Source organism: Hippoglossus hippoglossus, chromosome 23, assembly GCF_009819705.1.
Source record: "Hippoglossus hippoglossus isolate fHipHip1 chromosome 23, fHipHip1.pri, whole genome shotgun sequence".
Lineage (NCBI taxonomy): Eukaryota > Metazoa > Chordata > Actinopteri > Pleuronectiformes > Pleuronectidae > Hippoglossus > Hippoglossus hippoglossus.
The window spans coordinates 6881876-6903708 of NC_047173.1; the positions used below are offsets into that span (position 1 = coordinate 6881876).

Below are 21833 nucleotides of genomic sequence, written 5' to 3' on the forward strand. Positions count from 1 at the left end.
GCCAGCACTGACTGACAGCACTTCTTCCCTCCTCGCCGTCCTCTGTTCTTCTTCCTGGCCTTCATACAGAGGCATGCACACAGGTAGGCAGACTGAGTGACAGGCAGGGAGACAGGCAGACATGGAAGGTGTGTGCAGGTTCAGTTTTTACACTTACAATCACACACACACACTCTCTTTATTGATTTTGTTTCATGGTTGTTCATTGTAAGTGCCCTCACTCGGCCAGAAATGCTCCTCAAGCTCCATTGTTCCTGTCCACTCAGGAGGCAAACAGTCAATTATCATTGCGTGCATGATTCTAATGCTGGCACTTGAATTCATGCTTGCCCTGTGTGTGTCATGCACATTATAATCAAAATGTAATTGTTTAAGGATCCTTAACCCCACTCCCCATCTCTTTCGTCGTTGTTTCTGAAAACACAATGAATTCCTGGAGTTTACTTTTCACATTTTGAGTCGAACTGGCATCCAACAATGAATTTGTCATCGAACAACTATAGTTACCAGTTACCATTTGCCAGCACAGCATGCAAGGGCACTTACAACGCTGCCAACGCATTTCCACAAAACTTGGTGGAAGGATGGGCCAAGGGAATGGATCCATACATAGGGGTAGATCCAACATTTTTTCTTTTCACTTTCTTTAACATTTCTACCAATGTCCAATGGATATTTGGGGTACTATTATTAATGAATGTGTATAATTGGTTAGGAGTGATGCAGATTCAAATATATATCTGCATCTAGTGGATTTGATAGTGGTTTTATAAGTCGACTGTTGGGCCTTGGCGGAGGTATTTTTATATGTGGAGCCAAGCCCCTAAATTCTAGTTTCACTCTCTTTAGGCCCTTGCCATTGAAAATGTGTTCTGTAGCCAAATGTTAAAGAACTGGTCCTGTGACCCACATGTGAGTGTTTCAAATCCCCAAGCAGACTGAGAGAATCTGGGCCAGAAAGGTGAATAAGACACATCCTCTCCTCCCTCAGCAAGTACACTACACTTGAGGTGGCCTTTATCAAGACACCCATTCCCCATCTGCTTCAGTGGAGCTGCTGTAGGCAAAAGTACATGAGTGCCTACCATGGGCAACTCCATGTTTTGTTCCTTTTAAACTACGCTTCTCAGGCTGCCGTTGTATAATCCTTCTGGTTCTCTTGGCTGGATTAAATAAGTTTTAATGAAATGAAAAACATGATATTTAGTTATTTTTTGCCCTCTGAATGTTTCAAGAGTCATTGAGCATTCATTACCTCCGAGGGTCCCACATCAGAGCAGCTGTTGTGGGTGTTCAACAGAAGGTACATGGTGTCCTAATCACCCCCTGTGGTCCCCAGCTTAACTCCAGCCAAGACAAAGTGCACCCCTGTAAGTTCATGCATAATGGAATACAGTAGACACACAGAGGAAAGACTAGCGGCCGCTGCCCTTGAGTTGCACATTGCTGATGTTACAGGTGTTTTCGCTTCTCCCAGACCAACCCCCTGAGGTGTGTGCCACCAGCATATTAAACATCCATGAATCTGATCACACTAATTCCAATGCACATGTATAATAATGTGATCTATTATTGGTCCCATTAGGGAAGCTGTGTTTGCTCTTGTACCAGCTTGCATTTCTATATGTATATACTTTTAAAGGGTTGCCTGTGGGGTGAATTAAGTGTATGGGTCGTTTTTTGCTTTTATGAGTTACAGCTGCATTGTTTGGTAGCAGAGTTTATTCCAGTACAGACGACTCTATGTAACGGTGGGGTGACAAATTTGTCAGCCAAATATGGCTTGTTTGCACCGTTAACTTTGCCAGCAGCACGTCGCCTCCAGGACAGTTGCTGAAACTTTTTCTAACCCATATTGTGACAAGTGCCCGCTGAGCAAAAACAACAGATTAATTTTCAAAATGTCACAGAATGTCTTTAATTTATTCCAGAGGAGCGAGGGCTTGACTGTCTCATTCATAATGCACAAGAGATGCCCCGGAGAGTCAGATATGTTTTCTGAGAGATGAGCTAGCCGCACACTAATGAAACGACATCTGCAATTTAGCCTGCACGTCAACTATGCTCACATCGCTCCCTCTGTGGGAAATGGAGATTTCTTCTTCAGAAATTATTTCACAGGAATTAGAGCTCACATGAGTGTGGCTACTACATAGTGTAGTGGGCATTTAGGGAAATGGGGGGGTTTACACATTTCCTATGAGAGGCTATTTGCATTAGAATAAAGCATCACCACAGAATCTATTTCACAGATGGATTATGGATTATGTGTTTCCATGTGGAGATCTCTTCTCAAAGCAGCCTTTTAGCCCAGGACTAATTAAAATGTGTGAAACGGGAAGGATGTGATGAAACATTTATCCTCGTAGAGTTAACCATTGTTCTTTCATGTGCTGACTGGTACAGAGCATCAGTGCTTTGACAGTCAACTGTAGGTCTATAAGTCATCCAGGCTCACGTTGGGGTCACTGTGGTTTGGATTCTGTGACGGTCTGGCTTGCAGCAAGAGAGAGTTTGGAATACAGCGAAGAAGCAAAAGCTGTCTATGGTTTTCTGTGTATGATGTATGGGTGTAACAGGCACAACTACTTCTGCTGGCCACATTGCCAAGTACATATTTGCTCCTTGATCTTTCCCCACATCGGTACCTTCCCACACACAAGCCTCTACAATGCACAATGGACCTCGTGCAAGATACATTCAACAGATTCATACTTTTTTGACCGATTCAGGAGACCTTGTGAAGAGACTGCATGATGTCATATTTTAACATGTATAGTATGTATAGTAATGAAATGGATGAAGGTCGTGCATTGTCTGTTCCAGCATTGAGAGAAAATGGCTGGAACCGCATTAACAGCACTGCTTTAGTCCGTCTCTTATTCCATTTCTGAAGCTGCTAAAAAGTCTAGACCTCTCTACATCCCTGAAATCTGGACCTTAAACTCTGATCTTGTTAAGTTCTTCATTTTACTCCTTGGTGTCATTTTCATGAATGAATACTTCTGACATTGGGCAGGAAGCACAGCCTTATATGGTATTATTGGGGTGTTAAATATGATAATTTGTTAACCTTGTGCACGTCTACTCAGATACACACAGATGGAGTTCAGCATGTTACTTGTTCTTGCATGAGGCCCAATGTTTATTTCCCAAACAACATTCCCGTTAAAATCTTTGATCAGAGAGGATGGGGCTTTCTGCAGATCACTGCAGCATCAGGATGGGAACATTAACCAAGTGGTGCCCCTTAACTCCCCCTCTCCAAACCCCAACGGTGAGATTAATGCCAGGTGGGGGAAATATAACATAGTTTAATTAAGCCCGAGTCCAGAAGATTCATGGAGTAATTTCTTTGTCTGACAGTGCAAATGAAGGTTCAAAGGGTGCAAGGCAAGAGGAGAGACACCCATGACTAGCTGTTCAGAGTGTAATGAATGTAGAGGTGCACGTTGGGTAACGATTTCACCCCTAAAGACTTAAATTAATTCTGTATAACAGCTGCAGCGGCACCACTCTATGTGTAAAAGGCAGATGTCACTGCGAGTGGCCTACTGGTTCATTCATGTAAAAATTCATCCAGCAGTCACTAATGGGGAGCTGTGAAAGTTGGAAAAAAAATAATACTCAAGTCCTTTTGGCGTACACTCTGAGCCTTCAAAACAGGATGTGGCCTAACGAACCACGGTGGGAGCGGCAGCGATTCCAACGCACAGACAGGATCACAATGTTTTGTCCTCTGTGGTATCAGTGTTGTTTTATACCACATCAGTAACCTGATGTGTTGCATGATAACAAGTTTCCCTGATAAAACGGACAAGTAAAATTCTTTAAGAGATCTCTCCAAAGATTAAGCGTAGAAGTCATAACATTGTCAGACTCAGTATGTTAAGGTTAAGAAAGGATCAAAGTAGATGCAACAGAACCTGGGATATTTTCTTCTTTTATTCCATATTGTAGCAGGTTTCCTGCCGCTGTAGATCACCCAACACAAACCAGAGACGAACCAAGAGCGTTTTATTGTTAGACACTCAGATAAACATAAAGCGTCGTGTTGCTCTGCTTGGCTTCTGTGGCGCATAGGGTCAGTCTCTTTAATCATATATCGTACGCCGTTGGTGTGACCTTCGACGTCCGTGGCAACTCCCTCCAGGTTCATTACTCTACTGCGTTTGAGAGAGGGAGTGATTAGATAACTGGTGACAGCTGTCCTAATCAACTGGCCTAGCGCTGGTCTCCTGAGTCGCCTGCACACCTCTCTCCTGCAGCTGGACGCCACCATCAGCATCAGAATCAGAATCAGAAATACCTTATTGATTCCAGGGAGAAATTGTGTTTGTTCGAATAGCTCCATGCAAGATTGGAAATATAAGCTTATAAGCTTTACAAAATATATAAAATGAAATATGTACAATACAATAACATACCCACACTCACACCATACATTTGACATTTTCCATGTCAATATCTGGTGTCTACATTACCTACAACTAGGGCTAAGCGATATGACTTCAAATCAGTATCATGATTATTTCAAACTTTTACCTTGATTATGATTAATAAATGATTATTTTATAACATCTTTCCCCCATTGGGGCGCATCACTTGGCGCATTACCCAGTGTTGGTCAGCAAGAGACTCTGCTCCTCTGCTCTTTTCTAATCACTCACATATACAACCCATCTTTATAAAACCCTGCTGAATTCATATTTACGTGTTCATGGATAAACGGTGGGACACACTCCAGCGCACGCATTTTCTCGTCCCTGTCTCGCTTAAAGGTTCAGTGTGTAGAACTTAGTGACATCTAGTGGTAAAGTTGCATGTTGCAGCTGAATACCCCTCACCTCACCCGCTCCTTCTAACATGAAAGAGAACCTGTGGCAGCCTTCAGTTGTCATAAAAACTCAAAAGGTGTTTAGTTTGTCCAGTCTGGGCTACTGTAAAAAACACGGCAGCCTTCGTAGAGAGGACCCGCTCCCAATGTTAATATAAAGTATTTAAATATAAAGAGCCCATTCTAGGGTAAAGAGAACCACAATTCTTACAATTTAGATGAAACACACTGGTGAAAACGTAACTTGTATTATTTTATATTGAATTTCTGCCAATACATCCTTTTCACCTAAATCTTCCACACTGAACCGTTAACACCAACTGGTGATCACATTTATTTAGTTATTAATCGATGATGTCTGATCATTCCCGTCCCTTTAATCCTGATGTCCTTGCTATGCGTCACATTACGGATTTTGTGTTGTGTGTGAACTGCGTGCGTGCAAAATGTTGGACTTTTTGTCAATGTGTTTAAACACGTCTCCTAAACTTTAGAGTTAATCAAAAATACACAAAGTAAACTTCAGGTCCTGTAGCCTATGTGTGCTATTAACTTCTGATTCGTGTTGGTGTTAATTGTTAACGTGTAATCTGAGCGCAGGTCAGTGGGAGAGTGAGAAAGGAGGACATGCAGCAGGGTGATGCATCATGGAATGTAGTGGGAACCCGACAATTAGGTCAGTTAGAGGTTATAAATATCGGATTAGATACATTTTCGGTTAATTGCCCGGCCCTACGGGCTCCTCAAACAGAGGTCTCGATTGCTCACTTTTTTCAAATTGAAACCAATCGATTAGTGTAGAAAGATGGACGACCCACTTCACCCACTGAATACAAACGTCGCTATCTTGTGTAGTCTGTGCTGTAGCGATCAATGGCTGGAGCACTGATATTGAGGTCCTGCCAATACACACATTTGACCAATTGCAAGCCGGTCTTTGTTGTCAATCGTTTTGTTTCACACTTGCCATACGTCAGAGTGTCTAAAATGACAGAAACCATGTTTGAGATATTTGGTCCATGTCCCATCAGCTACCATGAAGGAGGCAGGGTTTATAACCTATACTGCAGCCAGCCACCAGGTGGCGATCAAGATGCTTTGGCTTCACTTCATGTTGTTCTTCCTTATAGACTGTCTATGATTAGAACATATGCACAGATTTTCATACACTGCCCTCCACTTGTCAGATGAAGAGACTATCCATCGAGAACCTGCAGCGCATTCGATGTACAACTTTTATGCTCTGTGTCATGTCTGAGAGAGTTTTTTTAAATCTCTGTTTTAAATGCATCTTACTGCTGCACACTAAGCCTTGGGGTAATCGAAACCTTCCCATACTCTGGGGCTCTGTCAGCCTCCAAACCAACAGAGCCATGCTGTGCACTAGATCACTGTATTGAATTTCTATATAATTAAAGTCACTGGGGGACAAGGTAAGAGAGAACTTTTAAGTGGAAGATGCACAGGAACTATAGGGAATAAATAGCTACTCCCATCAGTTGAACAAGCTCTAATGCGTTTCACTCAATTTAGCCAATGGACTTAGCCCATTGCTGTTTACGTGATTGCTATTTCCTATTCTGCTATCTGTCACTGACTCTCCATTGCATTTGCCTTGAAGAACAGGCACGGCAGAGTAATTTGGCAGCACTAATCAATACTATTCACTCTGTGCGAAGGGCTTATCAATTTCCAGCCAGTGCTTTGAATAAGAGTCGAAGAATTTGGCTTATTCATTAGGTACATTTGCTTCTTTTTTTTCATTTCTTTTCTACCTCTGAAAAGTATTTTAAGACAGTGCCATTTCATTTGCACAGAAATCAATTCACGCTTCTCCCCTTCACTCTTGAAATGCAGGTAAAAACAGTGGCAGCGCAATTACAAGTGAAAATTACTGTGTTTTCATGTTTGTCTCGGTTCAGCAGTGGCAACTCGTCTTATTGAATGCTAATAGGGGGTTTGTGGACTTGCAGGGCCCGGGAAGAGGGAGACCTATCTGTGAATAATGGATGAGTTAATGTCATCCAGAAACCCCTTGCTCCTGAAAAACACATAGTTATTTTTTCAATATCTTTGTAAACTTGAGCCCATTTTCCACTGGTCAAAAAAAAAAAACACTATCATCCGGCTTTTGTCTGCAATGGGAATGGATACAATTGGCATTCACTCCAGGGTCATATGATTTTGCAGTCGAGACAGGATTTTTCTCAGGCTCTGATCGGCAGTGATGGAAAAGAGACACGGAAACAGAAAGGCAAACTCCTCTACTGGCAATGGGAAAGGAGTCAATTGCCTTTTTCTCAGTTTTTACCCACATTTTGATATTGGTAACTTAGCTATTAAATCATACTCCAAAAGAAGGCACTGATACAAACAATAGCTTAAGTTCTATTTAGGACCATGATCTCTTTCTGCTGCAGGTAAGTTATCCTACACTTCTATCGTAGTCTGATTGTTACTTTCGATTAACTGAAAATAGCTTGAAACAAAAGACACAGGTTGCTAAGTACCTCAGCACAAAGCATTATCCCATGTCACTGTTAATCCTTACACCCACCGTCTGTGTGTGTGTGTTAGTGAGAGAGATGGGTATGGTTTGGATAGCACCTAGGCATTAAGCCATATTTTCTGGATCTTCATAGACCCAAAGGGAACGACTCTCTGCCAATTTAAAACTCCAATTTGCACCTCTCCTCTCCGTCAGATTTATTTTACATTGCAACCCATCGGCTCCCCCCCCACCCAGCCCGAGGAGTCCAAGTCAATAATCCACTTCTATCCCATCACATAATTTCAGTCGAGGGAAAGACACACAGACAGGGAGGAAAGTTTAGATAGTGAGGTTATGGATAGACGACTGGTTGTTTAACTGAACGATTGATTTAGCTGCTCACTTATCCAATAATGGGTTCGAAATTGTTTTTATCTGGATTTTTTTGTCATGTAAACAGAATTCTTTTATCGCAGCAAATCTATGTGTTACAAAAACGTCCGAATTTAGTTTAGCATGGGTGGCTGCTGAAAAAGTGTGTATATGTTGATACAAACTCAAAATGTTATAATAAAATTGTATTGTTTATCTCCTGCTCCACATGCTGGAATAACTCCGTAGTAGTGAATACAAACAGTAAATCATTGAACGAACACAGAAAGCTGATGAACGTGTTTTTTACTTAAACATCATTTATTATTTTTCTTTTACTCTAACTCTCCTATTAATGTTGTTGTGTCTTAATTTCCTAAATAATTTGAGCAATCTGTCAAAGTATTTTAACCCTGCTTATGTGGTTTTAAAATAATCACATTGCATAAACTTTTAAAGACGCTCAAATGGTTTTGAATAATTTGAAATGTATAATTCAATATAAAAAATATGTACTAGGTGTCAAACTAATGATTGTTTTCATAATAATTTATAAAAAGCAGCAAATCATCACATCCAGTAAATGTTTTGAATTTTTTCTTGAACAGTATGATAATTCTTTTAATTTCTGTTTGACTGATCAATTAATTGAGCAATCATTACAGCTTTAATATGTACTAAGTGGAACATTTCACTGATTAACTACTCAGTGCTCTTTGGTTGATCAAATATTTATAGACGTGTTTTCAAAACCTCAAACTTGTTTTAAGCCTTTTATACTGAAATATTATTTTTCCTTAGTGGCCAACATAGTGTAGATGCTGATCTGGGTAGATCTGTCAGGAACTCATATTGCCTTATACTAAGGAGGATGTTCTAGAGGGAATCCATGTCTGTGTTGAATCTCAAAAATGAACCTTCTGGTATTTTTGTTGTGCTTTTACAGAAGAGCTACGGAAACTCAGCTGGTCTGGAATCCCAAGACAGGTCCGACCGATTACGTGGAAGCTCCTCTCGGTAAGTTTGACGCACACACTTACAACACACATGCAAATACAGTTAATATACACCGTGCAGTCAAACTCCAACACAGTGAGACAATCACTAATCTTTGTAAGATGTAGACACACTTGGATACAAAAGCACGCCGAGACAAAAACCAGTTCAACCTCATACCGCAGGGGAAGACACAGATTAATCAAGTACACACACTTGCACACACAGATAAAATCACACAAATAATGAACACATTACAGCTGATCTTAGGCACACACACACACACACACACACACACACACACACACACACACACACACACACACACACACACACACACACACAAAGTTGCTGTCATGTTGTATTGGCGTACCCCCTCCCTTTTTTGATTTATGGAGACTGGTTACAGTCCTGCTTTTTTTTCCAAACTTCAATAGGGAAAATTAATTGCGAGGCACAAATAATTTATTCATGAGAGGCGCCGTGTGTTTACTCATTAAGCTATTGTTGTGGTATACAGCTCCTAGTCTGCAGAGAGAAGACTGGCTTTTTGAGCACCATGACTCTTCCATTAATTACCGCACAATAGCTAATGTGCCGCAGAAAAGATGTCATTAAAGGTGTGTGCGTGTGTGTGTGTTTGTGTTTTTTTTCTTCTTGTGGTGGGAGGGTTACCTACTGGGTGCTTTAACCATTAACGGCTGCTTTGTTTATTGCTCGGCTGAAGCGAAGGCTCATAGGGCTACATGAAGCACTGGCAGTAGTGTGGGCAGCCTGGTTCAAGGGAGGGTAGGGGCACCTTGGTAATTTGTGTGTATTTGTGTATATATGTGTGTGTCTGGGTGTTTCATCCTTCTGTAAATGCCTCTATAGAATGTGTTGCATATATGTGTGGGCGTGTATAGGTCTTCAATCACATATGTTTATTTGTGTTGTATACATATGTAAAGAAAACGCTGCAGTGAACTTTGGGGTAACAATGCACAGATGGCCTATGGCCTGTATATATTACAGTTGGACCGCCTCTGCTTCCCTGCAGAGAAATTAAACTGGAGGCTGCGGAGAAAAGGATTGTGTGGAGGGCAAAGAAAACCACAAAATATCTTGAAAGTATTAAGGAACAAAACCACAGTTGGTAGTATGAAGAAAAAGAAAGTAAAAAAAATGATGGCAAGAGAGAACTATCCTCCATAGGTTCTTCCTCCACTGTTAATCAAATCTTAGCCTCAAGGGGAAAGTTTGACATTTTGGGAAAGACAACTCGACAATTAGACCTTCAGTGGTGCTGATGGTCAGGTCTGTGGAACTTTGGAGAGATCCAGACTAACTGTCTCCTCTTGATTTCCATCTTTATGCTAAACTAAGCCAATTGCCCCTTGGCTCTGGCTCGAAGACGCAAGAGTGGGATCATTCTTCTCATCGAACTCTTACTAAGAAAGTGAATTTGCCAAAATGTTTCTTCAAATTCACCCGAAGTCTTAACGTGTAAAATATTCACCCTGTGTAGCATTGAAAGCTTGGCGTAGTTGTCGTTGTATGCCACCTGCCGCTACACGCACAGTTGCAGCTGAAACTATGAGGTCTGACTGTTTGCATTGACAGTAACAACTTTATGGATGATGATGTGAGTGTGCCAAATAGCACTGCACACAGCTATACAATGCAGCAACAGTGCAAATTGCCAAGTTAGAGATCTCTTATGTTATTATGAGAAGTGTCAACATTTATTTTGGTTCATTATGAAACAAATTAGAATATGGTCAGCCGCCACAGTCTAGATTATTAATAGGACACACTACTGGTCTATTAAAACCCTTAGGAGTGGTTCACTGAAGCCTCGTTCACTGTTTTATTACAGTACATGCAGGTCTTAAAGTTTTCAATTTACCCTCATCAGAAAAGAGCTTTAGTTGAAATAGAAATAGTTAAATTTGTCCGTACAGCTTAGCTCCGGTAGCGTGGGCACTCATTGTTATACAAAGGGCAAGTGTCAATAAAAAAAAAAAAAGTTCATCATTTTAAAGTAATTAATCCTTTTTAATTAGTTATTCCATCTGTCCATTTTGGGCCAATTATGCAGATTCAGGTCATCATTATTTAATTGTGTCATGAGAAATCATTGTAACATATATGTCTGGGGAATCCTGAAATAATTGGGACATTATCCATCCGACTTTTATACTGATGTATAATTGTGAAACAGGTATTAAATAGCATTATGTGTAAGCTTTCAATGCAATATAACAGACTATAACTCATCTTCATTGGGGACATTACTGAATTTAGATTAAAATATTGGAGTTATTTTGACACTGCAAACCTCCATAGACCCATAGATAAAGTAATCTTCACACCTCATGAGTATTTCAATTGCTTTCTAGATCTCGTGTCTCGTGCAGTATGAATTATCTCAGGGTTAAATCCAAGGTTCAGATTAAAGTGAAAAGTGGGCACGGTGTCAAAAGCTATCATATCTCGTGAAGTTTCATAACACTTGACTGCCTTTTCTGTCCTGTGTGGGGTATGACCCAGTGGAGAAATAGATAGGAGGGGATCAGGCTCAAAAAATCTATTCTCCCTCTTGCGCACACGTACACACACATTGAGACTCACAGCCCATGCTGTATTCCATAACCTTGTCCGAGGCACCTAATAAAACTTCACTCCAGTGGCGTCCCTTGTGCCCTTCTCCTGCTCACCAGTGTGCACCAACTTATTTGATTTTTTTCCCCCAGCAGGCACGCTTGAGCCCCCCTCCTTTCCTTTACCTGACAAAGACGAGAAACAAGATTTCCCACTGTGGTCAGCACTCGGCAGCGCTCTCCCAAGGGCCTTCATTTACCACCACATCACAGAAAGCATCTACTCTCATTAGGCAGAGTGAAAATTTAAAAGCAGGCAACTTTTAGCCTGACTTTAATCCCTCTACCTCTGTCCATGTTTTCGAGCAGGCTGCACAGGTCGCCCCCAGCCCCAGAAACACATCCGGTTAAAATTCCCGTTATTTCAGAAATAATACCTTTTTATTTAATTTGTTTAAAGAGCACTTGGTGTCCGAGCCTTGAGCAGAAAAGGAGGAAATTAAATGGATTTTCTGCTTTGTGAAAGAATGTCAGCCTTTGGCAATATGTACATTTGCTAATGGAGTGTGGCTGTTAAATGTGAAGTAGTGGGAGAGGAGAAAACTAACTGGCTGTGGAAATATTGATAAGGCTAAAGGGTTAGATGAGATGTATCAAGAAGCAGCGGCAGCAGGGACAGATTTAGCGATTATTATGTTAAACTCTTACCTTACAACAGCACGCATAATTATATCGCCTGAGAGAAAAGATCAATGTGATTTCATTCATTTGAGGCAAAGTTGTACTCAACTGTTGACAAACACAGGTCCAGAAATGTGTATGTGTGTATATATTCACTCATTAGCATTTGAACTATCAAGCATATTCTATTGTGAGTGGTAATAAACCTGTGATAACACCGGTGTTACCGATTATACTGGACAATTAACACGAAAAGCATGTGCTGGCTTGGATCTGTAGAGCACTTAGTCTGATCTTTAACATTAGATTTCACAGTGTTTCCCATTAATTACCCAGATTTTGCCCGTCCAGTTCTTATTTTATCATTAATGATTTCTTACTTAATTAAGTACTAATTTTTAGCTGCACCCTTCTGTCTCTCTTTCTCTTCTGCTGGACCTTAAAAACATCCATAACGTTTTTACCATCCTTTAAAATTGAATACTCATTATCCTTATCCCTCAAATCTCCTCTGGTCACGTGATTTTGATGAGCAAGACCCTATCACCGGACACCTGTTGTCTATCTAATACTCTCCACCAAAATAAGCTACTGAATACATTTCGAAAAAAAAAATCAGCCCCATAGTTGCAGAGTTTTGCTTCATTACTTCCTTATGTTTTGACCCATGTGTGTTTGCAGTTCTTTTTTGTGTGGATGTGGATTCAGGAACCTTGTTTACTGTGTTAGGATTGTTGGGCCTTGGTGGAGGTCTGTGCTCTACTAAGTGTCATTCTTGTTTCATACGTGTCATTTTTATCATATGAAATTGATTCTCAAGGCATGTTTCCAAACACACCAAAACTAAGCTTGCCCGATTTCTGTATAAATGGTTCATGCATAGACTCAGAGACACATTTTAAAAGTAAGTCAAATTTAGTTTCTACAACTCTCGCCGGGCCTTTAGCAGGACAGTTTGTTTTTCGTCTGCTCTGCCAAGTTGATGTGCTCCTGCTAAGCAGAAGTCAATTAAGACTGTAAAGGGAGAAAAAAACTATTTCATTTAAATTCCCCAAATGGATTCCCTAAGCATATTTCCCCTGTTTTTTACAGAAAGTTTACTGATGTGGAGGAGTGAGCAGTAGAATGTTGTGAGGGAGAATGAGGAGATGAACTTTCTGTAGGCTGACAAACAGAAGCTGCACTGAAGCTCAAAGCTTTTAGCCTTCCATCTCATTATCTATTTTCTTCTAATCTCCACTCACCCTTTTTAACCAGTCGACCACAAAGTAGATGAAAATGAGTCACTCAGATTCCAGGATGAATTCACTTGGACCTTGGTTATTTTGAATGCTGTGCTTTTTAAAAGACAGGCGAGCTGCTCGTGCTTTTTGCACGCTTTTATTTCAACCCAGTTATTCTTGAAACTTAAAAAACTGTATAAAATATATGTAGAAGAATTTAAATAATTTTGAAGCATTTATGGGTGAGAAACCACAGAAAAATTACAGCTAACATGTATTAAAAAAAAATTCACCCCCGACTTTGCCCGTCCCTTCGCTCGTCGTATGATGTCGGAGAAACACACGGCAAGCCAGTTAGCCAGTCAGGTTTTTTACTTCCACTGTTCACATTGGTCACTAAATGTGAATAAAACTTAACTACCTTACCTAATCCGTGAACTTGATTTGCACCTGAGGCGTGTGATTTTATTTGGCAACTCCCGCGCTGCTTCACAACGTCATCAAACTATGTCTTTTGTTATTGTTTTGAATGAGAGACCTCTAGTGGCTGAAGTTACATACTGTACGTTTAACAGTAATGATAAAGACAGTGAAGTGTGCCTGCGTGCGTGCACTAATGCAGCTGCAACATGACTGACCTCCACTAAGCTGTCTATTAACCTTCCAGACACACGCACTCTTTGGCAGTGTGTACCCCCCACCGGTGCCCACTGCTCTGTAGCTGACCCTGCTGTGTTTTGTGTTTGTGTTTGTGTTTGTGTTCATGCATCGTGTGTGTTTGCATATGGAGCAGTTCCATCATGTGATGATGTGTGGACTTTTCGGCAGCGAGACTGTGGAAATCGTCCCAGTTGGTGCATCATCCTGATTCCTGCCAGCACAAATGTGAACATTTTGGCTGACTGGCAGAAGTTGGGGAGGTGGGGGCAGGAAGTGTAGATGAGTCAGGACTCTGCCTCCTTCAGAGAGTTGTGGTTGAGCAGGGATTTACTTTTTTGCTCTCAGGGTTAGTGAGTGAAACCAGCAGATCAAGAGAATAAGAAATAATTTGGATGATCCTTCCAGAGAACGAGAAATGTTAGGGTTGGTACAGCCAGGTGTATATGTCTGTTTCTGTCTGCAGGCAAAGTGTGTAACCAATAATCCATTAGACTCTCTAGAGCTCTCCTGGGGCCTTTCCCAAGAAAAAGAAAAAATCTAGATAAGAGAAACTTTTTGCTGTTTTTTCTATTGATTTTCTTTTTGACAGTGGCCCAAGAATTGATAGTTTGTGCGTGTCTGTATGCTTGTGTTATAAAAAAAAAAGTGGTAGCCTGTTTCCAAACACAACAGACAGTGAAGTCGTCACAAAGACAGAAACGCACACAGGTAACAACCCTTGATCACCCTTTAAGGCCTGTTATGTTTTCATGTGTTTTCGCTTTATGTGGAAAAGTATCTCTGTTGGTGCAGGTAGAGGAGTTTAGTTTGATGATGATTCTACTAAAGCCATTCCAAAACAGAGCTGTGTCTGAACTGCAGCCAAATGGGCTGTCAGAAAACAAAAAATGCTCAGTTTAAATTGTAAGTGATGTCAAACACAAGAAAGAGACACAGACTGTGTCTTAAAAACTATGTGCAGCCTGGAGCAATGGAATTTTAAAGGGCAAATATAATTACACTTCTCATTGGATGGTCCAATAGCTTCCGAAAACCCCTCCCCGCACATCTTCCCGACAACCGATTTGTGGGGGCTTGTTTCGACTTAATCTGTAACTTTCTCAAACCATAGAAGGCCTTCCAGACTGTCTGGAAATGTACAATGTTTTCCCCATTTCAACATTGGGTCTCCCTCTTTTCTATCATGGCTGATCTTGACTGTGGCTGGATCAGGTATAAACATTAGCGCGGTCAGACAAGACGTCAAATGAACCACTTATAACCTGACCCCTATGTTGACCTATATGTAACAAAATTAGCTCCAAGGTCCTTTTACTTTTGAGCTTTAAGGAGGTCGCAGCTGCATCTATTGATGATCTTTAATGGATGGCGTTGGCTCAGGTTGCATCCCGTGACCCAAGTGTGTCACTTTATTTACATCCTATTAGACGTTATTCAAAACAAATTGGAACCGTTGGACGAAAAAATATGAACAAAATAAAATCTCAAATCAAGGGCCACTTACAAGTTTTAATTTTATCTTGAACTTTAAATGGATCAGGCCCCTGTGTCATCTTGGGGCTCTTCCTTTGGTCCAAAGTTTTTTACGACAACAAATAAGTGAGTTTAGAAAAAAATCCAGTTAGTATGTTTTTGCGAAGCTTTTAACAGTCATCAAAATGTCACATGTCTAAAAGATTTATGAAAATAGGAAGAAAGCCTGGTTGTCATTGCTTAGTATTGACTCTCTGGGCTCTTATCTCCAAACTAATGATGCAGGAGAAAATAAAAGTCTAAAATTGGTCACTCATTCTAATTTATACAGTATTTACCTCAAGACATTATGTTAATCCAACCGACTAACTGTCTACAATATTTTTTATACATTTATTAAATTAAATGTAACCTGATTTAAACAAATTGGTTTAAATGACCAAAATGTTGAGGAAGGATTGATGCATGAACTCTGTGAATCTCTCCAGCAACAGAACACAGACTCGTGCGCACAAGGCATTGTAAAACATGTCACAGCTACATGAAGGACATTTTTCTGGGAAGAGCTTGACAATCCAGCTTTTTATCACGGGGACAAGTTTTCAGGGCCAGCAGTCATGTTTGAGTCGTGTTTTTGAAGATTTTAACTTTGTGAATATTTCAGAGCCCCTGGTCCCAGCTCGCGCTTTTAATAGACCTCAGATTTGTTGTTCAGTTTGGAGAGGACTTTCTCATCGTTGCATAAGCCTGACTGCACAAGGAGGATACACACTTTCACAAATGTATACTTGCAAACTGTCTGACAAACACACATAAAGACACACACACACACAGAGAGGGAAAGGTACCTCCCCAAAGAAGCAGAAAGCATTTGGGTAAGCAGCCGCAGAAAGTTTTCTTTGCAAAGTGAGGTGTGTCATTTATAGACTTTGTAGTCCCTGGTGGTGGCGTTTGGTTTCTGATTTGGCTAAAAGACTCGGAACAAGATGAGGGTTTAGAACAAGAGTTTTGAAATAAAGGCTCATTAAATCGTTTATACTGACGGATAAATAAGCTTGAGACATGAAACACTGTGCGGTCTCTGGGAAGATGGTCTGACTGAGTATTTATGGATCTCAATTAACGAGTCCCATGTGGAACCCACTCGAATATCAGTGTTTTTTAAAACAGACAGGTTTATTAGTTTGGAGACTATCACCAGTGACTTTGTGGTGCTTTTATTTCAGCCTATACTGCTGCCACAAGGCATAACAAAAGTTTACAAATATGTGCATTTAGTTGTAATTTAAGATTTCAGGGAAATTATTTAAAAAAGCTTGCTGCAATTTATATGAGATTAACTCTAGCCTCCCCAGCAGTCATTTAGATTTGTGTAGACTTGAAACAGCAGAACAAAGCTCGACTGGCTCTGTCCAGAGCTTACAGCCTGTTAACATCTTTAAAATGCTACATGCACTGTTCTCCCCATACAACCAGATATTGTTGTTTTTAAGCCTCAGTGTTTCTAGAGATAAAAAAAAGTTCATAGTGTTAAGTTCATCTGTTCACACATGGCAATGAAATGCGTCTTTAAGTGTCTCCCATATTTACAAACACGTGTACGTTATTTCTGTTACTGAAGACCGAATGATGTTGTATTTACCCAGTTTTAAAGGTCTCTACATCTGTGTCCATCGATGTGTTAGTGTGTCTGTGTGTCCGTTGAAAGCAAGAGATGTAAAGAGAGAGAACGCGTGGAGTCAGGAGGGACTGAGTGAATCAATGTCCTGCGCTGCTCTGCTATTGAATAAGATTTAACCTATTCCCAAAAAAAAATTATGTGGCCACAAAGAAATAAGTGTGTGGGAGTGTAGAAATGAATTTGATTCTTTATGAAACTCGAGCAAGTCAGAGGATGGCAACTGAGTCGGTGCTCCTTCATATGGTGCCCAGGATGCACTTGCATTCACACTGCCAAAAGAATTTGGCCAGGACGCATTTAGGTGAGTTCAGACCTGCACTTAGTACTGAGCACCTGTTCTCTGATCAGTCAGGAGAGATGTTAATACCAGGTCTGAACGGGGTTAGCAGATCTTTAACTGGCAGACAGAGCGTAGAGATCGTCAGAGTGGTATCAGTCCTCTCATCCATCTCTCAGCAAATATGCAAATATTATCAAAGCTTTATTTTCCATTTTTACTTTCAAACTGAGCTCTTACTGCTCAAATATTTCCCATTCCTTGTAGGTTCCAAAGTCAGAAATCAGTTCAATAAAAAAAAAAAAAATCCCCTCATTACACTTTTTTATGTCTTCTCTTTGACTTTCTTCATCTTCTTCTCCTTGAAATCTTTCTCTCCCTCTCTTCATCCGTATTTCTCCATCTCTTCCACAGGGTTACCTTCCTGCCAACGCGGAGAGGAGAGAGAGCGTCCTACAGAGGAAGAGACAAGAATACTTCGGCTTCATCCAGCAATACTATGACTCCCGCAACGACGAACACCATCAAGACACATACAGACAGGTACGTACGCATACAAGCACACACACAAACACATTCCTAGTACTGTTCACATGTGTGTTTTATCATTTCTTCAACATTTGACTTTTCATTTTAATAAACACTTCTCTGAATCCAAGAGCATGAAGGACAGAATGATCGACAGACGGCAAAGGATTCAATTTCCATGAAAACTTCTTGTCCCTATTGTGTTTCCTCAGCACGGACTTAGGACACAAAGCTTTGTATGTGTATGTTTGTATGTGTTCTGACAGGATTGGACCCTGCAGAAAGGATTACGAGAACTAGAACGAGAAATTGTGTTTTTTTTCATGTCCTTTTCTTCCTCTCCCTCATGTACTCATTGGACTTTTGTCTGTCTGTGTGTCTGTCTGTGTGTCTCTCATGGAGGAAGTGTGTTCACGGTCTTTTCACAGTCACCGCAACCCGCCTCGAGCTTCAGAGAGCTGCTTAAATGAGCACTTATATTTGGCTTTGAAAACAGTATCTGCGTTTACTCTCTCTCCCTCCCTCTCTCCCTCTCTCCCTCCCTCCCTCTCTCCCTCTCTCTCTCACTCTCTCTCCCACTCCCCCACATACTCTTTCTCTTTTTTAACACTTGACTACTTCCTATTCATTTCAGGCAGATAAGAAACATCAAAGTGAGCTGTCGATAGCAAAAACACACATTCCTCACACTCCGTCCAATTTCCCATTGATCTCCTCTACGCTGTGGCAGAAAGCTGGCACACTTTGTTTTGAAGATTATTTGGATCACGTCTGGATGATTTTAATTTTTTGGGGTAAATTCTGCACAACCATCACTGTTTGTGTTGACAGGGATTTCTAGAGAATTTTTTCGTTATTTGTTTGTGTGATTATGTTCGTTTGTTCATATGTTTCTCTGGCGCTCTAATCCCACATGACGGCAGATTTGTATGTACTCTGTCTTTACGTTTAAGTGTCTGTAGATGCATTTGCATACATATGTGTGTCTCATTCTCAGTTTGTAAACGTCTGTGTCAATATGGGTCCATCATCCACCCTGAGTCTCCATCTGTATCCACAGTCGATTTATTTTCTCTTTTCTGTCCATCTGTCTCTTTCATATATGTATGTTGTTGGTGATTTGCCAAAACAGCTTGTGTGTATGGGTGTGCACGGATTCATATGGATATCTCCATTGTGGAAGTCCCAGCTTGCACTGTAGTCCTTTTGAAGTCATGCTGCAGTCTCATTGCATCCCAAGAGAAAGTGCTTTTAAAAAAAATCTATCTTTGCTCTTTTTTTGAGCCATCGGAAGAAAAAGATTGGTCTGGTGCTGTGTGTTTTAAACGACAAATTCAGCTCCATTAAACAATGCATTTGACCACCACTGTAAAAAAAAAGACTCAATTTCCCTTTAAGAGTAAATATGCTCCTTCCCTTCTTTAAAACATCCGGAGGGAGCTGATCATTGGCCAAAACTGGTTTACATGCAGATTAGCATTGGGAGGAGAACCAAGGCACTTTACTGTTTACTCTTGTTTATCGTGAATCATACATCCACCCATAATTAACATAATACAAACGCACACAGAGGAGAGTATATATAGGAGCAGATGTCTCTATAGCCTCTCACTATCCAGAAATTAATTGCTATATATCCCGGATAGGGATATGGCGATCGAGGGACAGAGTTGTGGTATTGATTGGTATCAACCAATCACCAGTCAGTCAACTTATTTTATGTATTTCACTTTATTTTGGCCATCTAATAACATAGAGGTGGTGGGGCTTATAATTTATAGTCCAGCCAGCAACCAGATGATCGAGGCACTTCAGCTTTACTTTTGGGGAGACATCATGTTGCCCATCTTTATATACAGTTTGTGCATGAAGGGACTTCTACACGTGTTTGTGTGTGTGTGAGTGAAAGTCTGTGTGAGTGTGTGTCTAACATCTCTCTCCCATGTTAGATCCACATAGACATTCCTAGGATGAGTCCTGAGTCTTTGGTGCTGCAGCCAAAGGTGACAGAGGTAAGGTGGACAGTGCGGACAGGTTCTGTGGACACAACTCGACCTACAGTCCTGTCAAGCCCCACACACCCTCACAAACAGTCCGCCGTCCAGTCTGGACCGTTTCAGCTGGCTTGGCTCCAGTCGCTGTCCTGCATCCGTCTGGCTCCCTTCTGACGAATCTGTCCTCCTGTTGTCCTGTTCATCCGCAGGGTGGACGCTCTGAAATGGTGCAAACGTGGTCTCTCCCTCACACACAAAACCACACATTGCAAACACCTTCTGTCACAGAGACAGCTTGACATTCATAGACACATACGAGAGACCATGGCTGCTATCCATTTCAGATTCACCAAAACCCCCTGTTTGCCTTCAATCAAGGACACCAATCCACTAACTGTTGCGGTCTCTCTGTCTCTGTCACTGCCTGTAATGGCCAGATCTGTGCTAGCCTGCCCGTTGCTTCAGTGTTTGTCTTTTTTTTCTCCCTCTTTCTCTCTGCAGATTCACATTGACATACCGAGAACTAATCCTCTTATTCCTCTTTTCCAACAAGCTTCTGTCCAAGAGGTGAGACCACCCCCAATCCCCAAATCCCTCCTCTGCACACACACCACCTCACCTGGCAGGGTTTTCCCTCCTCTGCTTTCAGGCAGATGTATACTGGCATCAACCAGTGACTTGAATCAAAGTAATTAACGATACAAAAAAATCACCCAGACACAGACAGAGTAAATGACAGTATGTGGTGTGTTAATGGTATCAGTGGCATGTCACATTAGTATAATCATACAACTGAAGGAAAATTGAAGATGTCCAATTATGTTTTTTGTAGTTCCCAGTCTGCCTCTGGAGTTTGAATCGGGAAAACCTTTGCTTCAGCACACTGCATGGTCTGGCATGCGTACACTTACAAACAGAAAGACAAACTAAGGCTACATCCATTCTACTAAAACCGTGTTAAAACTAAACTAAAACGATCTCTGTCAAATCGAGTGTTTTGGCTTCGTATCAGTTTTAATCCCCGTCAATACTAACACACCTGAAAACGCATATCAAGGGACCACTCGCACATCGGAAGCATTTGTTAGTTGCAGAAAGACCTAGGCTACACATGAGATTGCTCGAGCAATGGCTTGTGTCCTACGCATATTAACAGTTGTGTCATTGTAATATGCAGAATTTAACAGGGTAAGCAACGTTGCATTCTACAGTAGTAGCCAATGGCTAATGCCCGTTGTTTTCTTACGAAAGTGTGATAGGAGACTGAAAAAGTTTTCAAGTTTCCTATGTTTTCAAACTTAAACAGGGTCAGCAGTTTTCAAAGGTCCGTTTTCGAAGGAGAATGCAGTAGTGTGGATGTAGCTTTAGAACACATACAGAGGAATCCAATCATACCTGGAGTCTACACACGATCAGATCCACATAAACTTTCACTCTGCTTAGCACTCATATCTCTTTGTTCTACTTTGTTTGTTCTACACAACAAAGCATGTCTTGTTACCGTTGGGTGCTGTGTTGCGGGGGATATAAGAACTAATTATCTGAAAGACCTTTTAAGCATTACGTTGATGAAACAGGAACTATCAGTGGTATTTAGGGCACATTAAGAAAACACACAGCAAGGCAGACATTTCTAGAATCTGTATATATTCACTCAGTTTAAGTTGCTTGGGAGAACAGAGTCGCTTAAATACTTGAAATGTAAATATGGTGTTTTATGTTCCAGCTGTAATAAGAATACTTTTGTGTAGGAAGTTGGCTCATCAGGCCTGAGGGACTATCAGGGCTCCTCTCCCGACACAGCTTAACAAGGAAATTAACTCGACGCCATTCATATCTATGGGGTTAAGCTGATCTTATTATTGCAGTGCTTCTGGGAGGTCCTGTCATACATAGAACCACTGGCCTGAGAAGCAGAGAACTGAAAACACCGATAGGAAAATCCCATAATGAGGTGCAGGCTAATGAGGTGGCCAGTGCTCTGGACTGCTCTGTGTACACACCTACACATAGGTGTGTGAGAGAACACACACTCCTG

At 41.0% G+C, this 21833-nt stretch overlaps 1 protein-coding gene across 2 annotated transcripts in view; it reads left to right on the forward strand.

The window, feature by feature from the left end:
* tbc1d22a (TBC1 domain family, member 22a) overlaps positions 1-21833 on the forward strand; it is a 119245-nt gene that overhangs the window by 16304 nt on the left and 81108 nt on the right. The window contains exons 6-8 of one of the 2 annotated variants that reach the window (XM_034578222.1): positions 8647-8717; positions 17688-17816; positions 19751-19813. In XM_034578222.1, the coding sequence (XP_034434113.1) occupies positions 8647-8717; positions 17688-17816; positions 19751-19813 (263 nt within the window). Of the gene's footprint in view, positions 1-8646; positions 8718-17687; positions 17817-19750; positions 19814-20296; positions 20363-21833 lie in introns of both variants that reach the window. The other variant, XM_034578221.1, reaches the window with a different exon arrangement.